Source organism: Colossoma macropomum, unplaced genomic scaffold, assembly GCF_904425465.1.
Source record: "Colossoma macropomum unplaced genomic scaffold, Colossoma_macropomum, whole genome shotgun sequence".
In the NCBI taxonomy this organism is placed as follows: domain Eukaryota; kingdom Metazoa; phylum Chordata; class Actinopteri; order Characiformes; family Serrasalmidae; genus Colossoma; species Colossoma macropomum.
The window spans coordinates 357523-368734 of NW_023494792.1; the positions used below are offsets into that span (position 1 = coordinate 357523).

General features: G+C 39.4%; 1 protein-coding gene across 1 annotated transcript; it reads left to right on the top strand.

Annotated features, from left to right (window-relative positions):
• The first annotated feature begins 396 nt into the window (after positions 1-396).
• LOC118812779 (zinc finger protein 501-like) lies at positions 397-10161 on the top strand. The gene is made up of 3 exons (XM_036577898.1): positions 397-464; positions 2365-5739; positions 6640-10161. Exon 2 carries the CDS (start codon positions 2515-2517, stop codon positions 3706-3708), a length of 1194 nt encoding a protein of 397 aa, XP_036433791.1. The 5' UTR covers positions 397-464; positions 2365-2514; the 3' UTR covers positions 3709-5739; positions 6640-10161.
• Positions 10162-11212: the final 1051 nt, after the last annotated feature.

The window sequence follows — 11212 nt, forward strand, 5'->3', positions numbered from 1 at the left end:
TATCAACAGTTCTATTTTTTTTGTAATTTTATAGTTTTTTTTTCTAATTTAATTGACTTTTACTCTTAACTTTTAGGATTACATTCATGCTTTGATATATGTTTCATCAAAGTTTATAATGTTTTTACAATGTCTTTTACATCTTTTTCAGTATTCCTATATGTCCAATCATGATTTCTGTGTAGGCCTGATAACACTTTAAATGAGGGTGACCTCAGTGTACTCCGAGTTTACATAAAGGTGGATTGATTGATTAAGTGTCGAAATATGGGTGGAATTTTAAAAATGACACCCTGAGGTCCACAGTGATCACGTGGTTCCCGTGTGCGTCCCCCTACAGTCCAGTTGGGGGCGCTAGTTCTTTAATTGTCATTCTCCAAAGATAATAAAGAGGAAGAGAAGAAGAAACTCTGCTCAGTGGTCTACAGTGTTATTAGAGAGAAACAGGAGCTGCTCTGTCGAAGGTAAAGATCTCACTGTGTTTACACTGTGTTTACGCTGTGTTTTAACTCACTCTTTCAGAAGGGGGAGGAGAAATGTTCGCATTTTTCAAAAGTAAAATATATGTGAGCTGAGGAGGCTAATGTTAGCTCTTAGCATTCAGATTTTGGGTGATGTTTTTCTAGTTGGGTTGGTGAGCCTCAGAGGTGGTACAAACTAGTGACGTTTGCAAAACATGATCCATTACTTCCACTGAAGTGGTGCACTTTTAGTCATTTAAGTTTAGACCTTTTATTTTTGGATTTTAGTGTGTTCTGTTGTGTTGGTTCAGCTCCTGGACTGCTGTGCTGTTTCTGACACCTACTTTGGACATTTTATTTACACAATTTAAAAAGCTGGTTCTTCAAGGGTTCTTTAGTAAAGGCAGTGGCTCTATTTAGAACCTTAAGTTCTATATTTAAACATCTCATGCTTAAATGCCCTGCTGGGAGAACAACCAGCACATTCCAGCGTGCATTCCACGGTGGTCTAGTACTGGTCTAGCCCATCACCCAACATGGTCATGCTGGTTGACCAGCGTACCATAGCAACATCCACAAAACATGTTGGTTTTTCTGTTTTTTCTAGCAGGGTGGTACTTCGCATGCTGAAATGGTTCTGCAGATTGATGGAGAATATGTTGTATGTGGTTCTGTATCACACCAAAAAGGGTTCTGCTATTGTGACAAGTTTGACATTCTATCAATAGAAGAGCCGTTTTTGATGCTATATAGAATCATTTTCAAAAAGGTTCTCTGTAGAACCATATACAACATCTTGTCAAATGTCTGACCTGCTAAAGCTGCCCAAGTCAATTAACTGCTGTTATTGTAAAGTGGAAAAATCAATGAACAGCAGCTCAGTGGTAAAGAAGTGGGCCACACAAGCTCAGTCTGATGTGTACAAGATCATGCCTCTTGTCTGATTAATTTATTTATATAAGTCCAAACCATCTCAGTTTGTCCAAGTCAGGTACATAGGATTTTAGAAAGGAATGAAGAGTTTAGGACTGTAGCTAGGTGTTAGACTGTAGCTATTATTAGAGTTTTTACTGTTGTGAAGCTCTGTCCACCTCAGTTAGCTTGTGGCTGATGTGGTGCTTAAAGTTATAAAGCCTTGGCAGAGGCTTTGAACAGCTTTAAATACAGCTTTCAGGATCTGTATAGCGATGACTAAAAATATGAAAAGCAGATAAGTCACTTCAGCATATCTAAAGTAGTAGTCTAAAGTGAGGTACTTAAGCACAGTCTTTGGTTGTGAAAATCTGCTGTAGAACATCTGTCTGTTCATTGGGCAGAAAGGTTCATCATGGTGAATCACTAGCTTTTTTTACACTGACATAGTTACCTACATGTGTGCTACACAGACTGTATTGCTCTTTACTTTCTGTTTTGTGTAAGATGGATTGTGTATGCTTAGTGTTAATTGCTCAATATTTATTTGGAACAGACCTATTGTAAATTTCCAAAACCACTACTATTGAGTTAGTATACAGTACCTCGGGTGTGGGGGATATGTTAGGTAACGAATATGGTGATTGTGCTGCCTAATTATGTCCAGTCTGGGGGCAGAGGAGGGTTAAGTGCTTTACGAAAGGGCACAACCAGAAGTACCCAGTCAGTCATGGAATTTGAACTTGCAACTATCTGGTTACTGGCTCATTTCTCTTACTACTAGGCTAATGGCCACGCTAGACATGTTGATATAGCTTTAGGGAATCTCAAACTGATATTAAACAGATTCAATGTTAAATAAAATTGTATTATAATGTATATCCCAATATTTATAAATAAATAATTATATAAACTTGTAAAACTTGTTGTGAACTGTTGTGAATCCCTTATATGCTTGTCACTAATGATGTTTTCCCTTTTTCTCTTCCAGAAAGAAATGGTCTTTTGTTGCAAGTCTTTTCATATTTTTAGTGTCTACTGTACTACACAGTTCAAATTACCTCCACAAACTCATCAAGAAATGACAAGAAGAGGAACGTGTCATACTGCTGGAATTAGGCAAGACTGAATATGTGAGAATATGCTCTCCACAAGTTCCAGTACTCAAACATTCTCTGCTAGTCTCCAAACTAACCCGTCTCCCAGACGTGCGCAAAAAATTACAGGCAAAGAGAGAACTCACCACTGCCTAGACTGTGGAAAGAGTTTTACTGATAGACATAATCTCCAAATACATCAGCGCATTCACACAGGAGAAAAACCTTATCACTGCTTAGAATGCGGGGAGAGTTTTAATCAGCAGAGTAATCTGCTCGTACATCAGCGCATTCACACAGGAGAGAAACCTTATCAGTGCTCAGAGTGTGGGAAGAGTTTTACTAGACTGAGTAATCTTCACCTACACCAGAGCATTCACACAGGAGAGAAGCCATATCACTGTTCAGAATGTGGGAAAAGGTTTAATAAGCGGAATCATCTCCAAAGACACCAGCGCATTCATACAGGAGAGAAACCGTATCACTGCTCAGACTGCGGGAAGAACTTCACAGTACAGAGTCATCTCCAAACTCATCAGCGCATTCACACTGGAGAGAAACCGTATTACTGTTCAGATTGTGGGAGGAGTTTTAGAGAGAGTGGTACCCTCAAAAAACACCAGCGCACTCACACAGGATTGAAACCATATCACTGTTCTGAGTGCGGGAGGAGTTTTACTAGACTGAGTTCTCTCCAAATACACCAGCGCACTCACACGGGTGAGAAACCGTATAATTGCGCGGAATGTGGGAGGAATTTTACGAGACAGGGTCATCTCCAACAACATCAGCGCATTCATACAGGAGAGCATTCATTTCAATGCTCAGAGTGTGGGAAGAGTTTTAATCAACAGAGTACTTTCCAGATACATCAGCGCAATCACACAGAAGAGAAACCGTATTGCTGTCCAGACTGTGGAAAGATCTTTACTAGGCATATTCATCTCCAAATACACCAGCGCATTCACACGGGAGAGAAACACTATCATTGCTTGGACTGTGGAGAGAGTTTTAATCAACAAAGTGATCTGCAGTTACACCAGCGCATTCACACGGGAGAGAAACACTATCACTGCTTGGACTGTGGAGAGAGTTTTAATCAACAAAGTGATCTCCAACTACACCAGCGCATTCACATAGAAGAGAAACCGTATTGCTGCTTAGAGTGTGGGAAGATTTTTACTAGACAGAGTCATTTCCAATTACACCAGCGATTTCATCCAGGAAATAAATCATAATGCCACTCAGAGTCTGGGAGGAGCTACGGGCATTTGATATTAATTACATGCCCTTCAAGAGGAAGGTGAAAACTTGTCAAATCAGAAAACATGATTATTTGCTGCTAACTGTACCTCCAAGCTACAATTATTCTTGTATTCCACTACACTGTCTGGCCAAAATAAAGTCACATACTTAAAAACTTTTGTTTAGATAATGACTGCAGTAATTAATATGTTAGATTAATTACTGCAGTCATATTAATATGTTTCTGCAAAGATATTAATATGTTTCAGCTGGCAGCAATTCTTTTAACCCTAACTGATGCAGTGAGTTGCTTTTCGTTTCTTAAACAACCATGTCAGAAGATTTATCCCATGGTCATGGAAAAGATGTTATTTTGTTTCAGAAGTGTCAAATTAGTGGCCTTCATTCAGCAAAGAAAACAATTAAGGAGTTTAAGTTACTGAAACTGCTGAACTGTCCAATGTGTCATTAAAATCCAGAGGATTTTAACTGCAGAAGAAATGTGGTTGGAGATCTCTTAAACGCTTGTTGTCGAATCATTAAAAATCGACAGTACAACTCATAGCTGTGTTTAATAGTGAAGTAAGAGCATTTGCACATGCACAATGCGACGAGAACTCACAGCTGTTTGGCCACAAGAATACCACTTGTTAGTAAGGCTAATTGGAAAAGGAGGCTTTGGTTTGCTAGGGAGCATAAAGATTTGACTGTGTGATGACTCCAGATTTACCCAATTTAGAGTGATGGGAATGTCAGGGTAAGAAGAGAAGTTTATGAAGCAGTACCTGCTGTACCAGCCTCTGGTGGTGGTGTAATGATCTGAGGTTGCTTCTGTTGATCAAGTCTAGGCTCAGCAATGTTATTTGGCAATAAAATGAGGACAGCCGGCTAACTGAATGTACTGAATGTCCAGGTTATCCCATTGATTGTTTTGTTTCTCCCTTGATGGCACGGGCATATTCCAGAACAACAATGATTCATCGGACTTAAATTGTGAACGAGCTGTTCAGGAAGCATGTGGAATCATTTTAAGTCCTGACCTTAACCTGATTTAAAAAATTCTGTGCTAAAGAAGACTTAGGGAGTGGTTTGACTTTCCCGTCATCAATACAAGATCTCGACCAAAAATTAATGCAGATCTGGATGGAAATAAACGTTGTGAAGTTGCATAAGGTTGTTGAAAGTTGCATCACAGCGAAGATGCACTATAATCATAGCTAAAGGCAGTCCGACTAAATGTTAGAGTGTGTGACTTTTCTTTTTTGGCCAGGCAATATATATACATATTTTAAAATACACTACATGGCCGAAAGTATGTAGACACCTGACAAACACACCTGCATAAGCTTGTTGGACATTCCATCCCAAAATCATGGGCATTAATATGGAGTCATTAATATGGCCTGCCAGTGAAGTGTGACTCCTCACTTCAAGAAACACGGTTCCGCTGCTCTAGCGTCCAGTGGTGGCGTGCTTTACACCACTCCAGCAGACAGCTGGCGTTGCACATAATGATCTTAAGCTTGTGAGCAGCTCAGCCATGGAAACCCACCCATTTCATTAAGTTCTAGCACTTAGTTCTTGTGCTGATAATGAAGTAGGCTCTTTCCCAAAGCTCACTGTATAGCAGTATTATAAAATTTGTTGTAGTAAGCATATCCTTTAAAACAAAAGGGAACTCCATTAAAATGAAACTTTTATTGTTTAATTTTTTATCTGCCCTGTGGAGAGGGGAAAGTTGAGAGCTGAAGAGACCTGGTTCACCTATCATCAGGAGGCGGTCTCAATTAATATTCAAGCCTCCCACCAAGCACACCGTGTCTGAATCAAGAAAAAAAGAAAAATGCAACAACTCCTTAGCCATCCAAGCAATCGGAGTTGAAGAGTAGCTGATATCTGCTTTTAAAGCTGAAGTTTCTTCTTTTGAAAAGCAGTCAAGAGCCACAAGTCAGCGTCACAACAAACTCTGTTGTGACACAAGATTCGAAAAGAGTCGTGTTTGCAACGTCAGTCTGATGTCAGTGGTGAGTTATGCTGTTCAGACTTATAATTTTTTACGCCAAAAAGTAGCTATTGTTTTATTTATGCTTTATTTTATGATTTCTGAACGCTGTTGTAGCATTTATTTAATTTGTGAAGAATCTGACAAAGCAAAGATTTTTATTCGGTTTGTGTTACAAACGTCCATTTAGAATAAGAAAACGCACAAATATGTCACACATCAGTTACGGTCCTGAGCATGTTTTTATAGTGATTGACAGTAGCAAACAGAAAGCTCCAGTTCTGTTCTCTGAACTTGACAATCATTTTACTGTTGCTAATGGAAATGTGCTTGCGGCGTAACAAGCAGCTTTCTTTTTTGTGGTCCTGCGTCTGTTGGGGTTATATTGTATTTTAAGGATAACAGTTAATGTGCATTCCATATTACATCTTGTTAAATACATCCAGTGTTAGATAAGTTAGCTTGCAAACAGTAATTGGGCTGTTACCATACTCCATTTCATTCTGAAGCTCACTAGTATTTTGTGCTCACATCACAAGTTTAATTCGTCATTCTCCTCCTCTCAACAGGAAAGGTAAGGAGGAGGCTGCCCACACATGAAACCACTGTAATGGATGTAGCCTGTTATTATGTGTCTACAGTGTAAAGCTCTGAGAGTCTGCCTGTGTATGCTTACTCACAGTTATGAAGCTGCGACTGGTCAGTCAGTGATTACAAGTGGCTTTTAGCAAAGGGTGAGGGCAGGGTTAAGTTATGGCCAGTAGGCCAGTCATGGTTTATATGGAACTGATATTTTTATATGGTCAGATGAAGGACGTACACTCATTCAAGCTTCATTTAATAGTAGGATGTTTGCAATGCATGTGAGTGTTTTCAGATACTGTTATTAAGTTTCTTTATTTTGTCTTTTGTGCTACTTTAGATTTTGATGTGTGGTATGTGAATCAACAGCCTGCCTTGTCCTCTTCACTTCATCACATTGGTCTTCATCTGGTGGTGACAAGGGGAAGAGAGAAGAAGAGAAATATCAACAAGTTACTGGGTTCTAGCAAGTACTAGAAACCTCTCCTCAGTAACCTCCACAAGTCTGTTCAACACAGCGTAGAGTTGTAAACAGACCAGAAGATCACATACTAAAGAAGTTCTTACACACACACACACACACACACACACACACACTCATACACTCCTGATCTGTTGATATATCACCATGTTTAGACTGTGTGATTTTCCAGTGTTGTAGTGTTGTCTGTAGTAGTAGGTGGTCTCTAAGGCATCCCAAGCCTAATATGTATACATGCACCAGGAACATACTTTTTCCATAGACTTTGCTATAATTAACGAATCTGAAACTGGTCTGAAAGTGTATGAGTGTGGAAGCAAAAAATGCAACTCTAAACTTTAAGTCTGAAAGTTGAAACTTTAAAAGTATTAATGGATAAGAAAATATAAATACATCTAGGATCTGAGAACTGATTTGTTCTACCGTTGTTCTAATGTGTTTGTGAGTGTGATTGTAACTTTCAGACCCAGATTTTTCATAACTTCACTGCAACATTTAAAATTTTGGTTTTAGAAAATTTAGGTTAGAGGTTCTTATCTGTGCAGTCCAACGAAGGAGACACAAAAAGACCACTGCAGCCACCTAATGGAGTTGTGAGATAACTGAAATTCTGGGGGAGGAACATGCCTGAAACCCCTACTCCTTCCTAACACCATGTAAATTCCCTGTGATGGAGTTCTCACAGTCGGCCACGGGAGCCAGTTCTGCTACAAGCCACTCTGCCACAGACCTCGACTCTTCTGAGTTTGGACATCTGCCTGCTCCTTCTGCCTATCATCATGCCCATCAACTCCCATACGCAGCTGCTGCCTTCTGACAGCCATCCCTACTCCAGGAGGTTATATTCTGCTTTTCTCTCATCTAACCTCTACCTTTCCCTGCCATGTTTAGCACTATCTTCACAATCTGGTGTTGATCAGAGGAGGATAGGCTCTCCTGCTGAGTCCTGATTTCTCTCAAGGTTTCTTCCTCATGCCTCTGCAAGTATTCCCTTGCTTTTGTCGCCGTTAGCTCATCAGAGGTTCACACCCGGATGTCTGTTATGCAGCTTGCAATCATGTTGCCATCAGGATATTACAATGAATCAAATTCTTCTGCTCCATCTTTTCTCTCATCTTACAAGCTTAAAGCAGCACACTACTTACTCTGAGTGCCATACAAAGGGTCAACTTAAGTAACTTTTTTGCCTAGGCTAAACTCCTCCACCAAACCATACAAAGCCTAGTGTGCTACTCTTAACTCAGATATCCAAATGCTCCACCATCTGACCAACCCCTCGTTCCCATATCCCACTGGCATACACTCACACCAAGTTCTCCATCCAAGTGGCTACATTTTTTGTCATCGCTTAAAAGTTAGTTCTTTCAAGACAGAACCCTGTCTTTCTCATCATATGAAGGTCCATTGAGAAGGTCCATTGAGCAGGTCCCTTTGAGTGGCAGACCATGCCTGAAACTCACACACACTTTCTAAACCGCTTATCCTTCTGGGTCGTGGGAGGGTGCTGGACCCTATCCCAGCTGTTATTGGGCGGAAGGCAGGATACACCCTGGACAGGTTGCCAGTCCATCGCAGGGCAGACAGACAGACCTATACATCCACACACATAATCGCACACACATTCACACCTCGGAGCAATTTAGCATGTCCAATTGGACATGCCTGACTGCACGACTGTGGGAGGAAACTGGAGGAAACCCACACAGACACTGGGAGAACGTGCAAACTCCACACAGAAAGGACCCTGGTCGCCCGGCCGGGAATCAAACCCGAGGCGAGGCGACAGCACTACCCACTGCGCTACTGTGCCACCCTGACACAACTCCTCCTTCCAATTTAATGCCCTATAAATTCCCATCCTTACTTTCGTTTTCCATGACAAAGTTCTCCTAAGCGCCACCATCACATCTCTTCCCTGTTACTCAGTCCTGTGTCAGTCCTACCACAGACCATGAAGAAACCACCCAGAACTCCAACCCAAGTTCTCAAAGTTGTCTCCTATTCTTCAATTCGTCTTCCCTCATGCTGTCCTTGAAGGCATGGTCTGAACTCACAAAAAGGCCACAAAGCACAGAATGTATAGCAGAGAAGCACAGAAAACTATCAAGCTTAAAGCCATTTTAGATTCTACTTTTACACGCTGTCATTTAATGAATTTATTGGTGAATTAAGTTTTCAAAAACTCATTTCTGAGCTATATGATACAAGATGAAGTAAGTTATGTGACTAGGCTACTAATGTTAGTTGAGGTAATTGTTGAGTTTTTGGATGCTGCTTGTCACCCACCTGACATGTCCAGGGTTGGATAGCCTTAAGTGTCCATTGTGAAACTTCTTCCAAAAGATAAATGAAATTAAGTACACTGTAAACAAAACTGTGGGGTTTCTTTGAATAATGCCTTACAATTTAAATGCCAAATTTTATGCACACTCCTGGTCTCTATTCTTGTCCAAGGTCCCACCTAGTCATGCAAGACTAGGTGAAGTAAAGATCCTTGATTTGCATATAGAAGGAGTTTTTGATTGATTTTGATTGAAGATGATTTTCTTTCAAATCAACAGGAAGTGTGGCCATTGGTATTGGATGTTCTTTTTACATATGTGATCTACAGAATTCTATCTACTTGGAGTGGATGGTTTGATTGGTTGGTCTCCTGTTCAGGAGAGATAGGTAAACTTCTTGTAAAGTACATAATTATTGGGGTTTGGGTCTGATCCTTTTTGTTCTGACAACTGTAACAGTGCAATACAGTGTAAAATGTCTGTTGCAACAGTTACCGCTTATATGCTGCAACTCTAAATGAAAGTGGTTGTAGTTGTCAGGTAAGACATTTATTACTATTATAATATTATTATTATTATTATTATTATTTCATATACACACTTAGTTTAATTATTATTAATATTTCAGAAGCATGAATGCTCAGCAGGAATTTATTCAGTCTTATTTACCAATTTAAAATAGCTTTTATTAATCAGTTTTATTCTTTGTCACATTTTTTTATTAATAGTAGTAACTGCTCATTGCAAAGTGCCTTCCAAAGTTACTAGATCTTTGGATGTACCTTCAGCCTATTTATTTGATGCAGTAGATTTGTTATTGATATCTGTGCTATTCATTATTTATTGTTTTGTTTTATTCTTTTATTTAATTTATTTAATGAATACAGGTGCAACTGTTGGAAAATCGTTCAATTCTGTTAATTTTCTTAGTGTTGCCTGGTCATGACCATTACAGGGTGTAATTTCACTGGTTTGTTCATTATTGACATTCCTAAAAAATCTAAACCCATCACTGCTCCTTTACACCAAGGCTTTGTTCTATACCCCCTGAAAGATTGACCAGGTCTGCCATACTAAAAGCAAACAGGATTTTCTAATAAAAATGCTGCTCATCTTGTCTCTTCTGTATGTCTTCATTTCTATATTGTATGTGTAGGTGATATTAACTCAAACTTATACCACCGTGTTTTTTCAGGACAATAGCTTAACAGCATGCCATTATCAACATTTTAAAAAATGTAATAATAGTAATAATAATGATTGTCATTATAGTAATGATAAGTTTCATTATGGGTTTCAAGGTTGCTTCACAACAGCAAAGGATCAACAGTAGTTAAAAGTTTATTTTTATTTATGTAGCACACAGGCATCACAACACAGCTTTGCAGAAATCAGGGTCCAAGTCCCTAGTGAGTAAGTGGCAAAGTAAATTTGATAGTTTCCTCTTTCTAGTCTTGTCTCGTATCATTTTCTAGTGAACACCTGTTAGGGTTCCCCCCAGCAGGTCTCTTTGCTGTTTCTGCTTAGTCTTATTTCTGTCATCCTAGCTCTAGTCATGTGCTTTTTGTTTGTTTTTCTTTTTTTGCTCCACCTTGTATGTAACCTGGCCCAGTAATTGTTTCCCAGGTGTTCTTGTTCATTCTTCTATCTACATTTTGTAAAATTGATTTGTCAATTCTATTGGAACTTTATTTAACTGACAAAATTACAATGAAAAGATGCGACAGAGGCATCTTTACCACTGTGTTAACTCACTTTTCCTTTTAAATACTCTTTTTTTTTAGTCTCGTATTTAGGGCAACTATTTTACAGCTTAGAAGCACAAACCATGATGCAGCCCCATAATATGAGAGCTGTTGGCTTTCCCATCTTTCCCTGATAAAAGAATGGTCCCTTTCATCTTTGTCACTGAGGATTCGACGTGTTTTTCCCAAAAAATGGTGAAACCTGGATTCATCCGACCACAGGTCTCATTTGCACTGTCTTTTGGACCATCAGAGATGAGCTCAGGCCCAGAGAAATCGGCAGCGTTCTGCATAGAGTTTATGTTGCATTTCCAGATGCAGTGGCATACTGTATTAAATGACAACAGTTTTCCAAAGAATTCTCAAGCCCATGTGGTTATATTTAACATTGTAGCATGACGGTTT

Bases quoted from the DNA above. Each gene is read 5' to 3' on its own strand.
- LOC118812779 (XM_036577898.1), top strand. From the start codon at position 2,515: ATGCTCTCCACAAGTTCCAGTACTCAAACATTCTCTGCTAGTCTCCAA.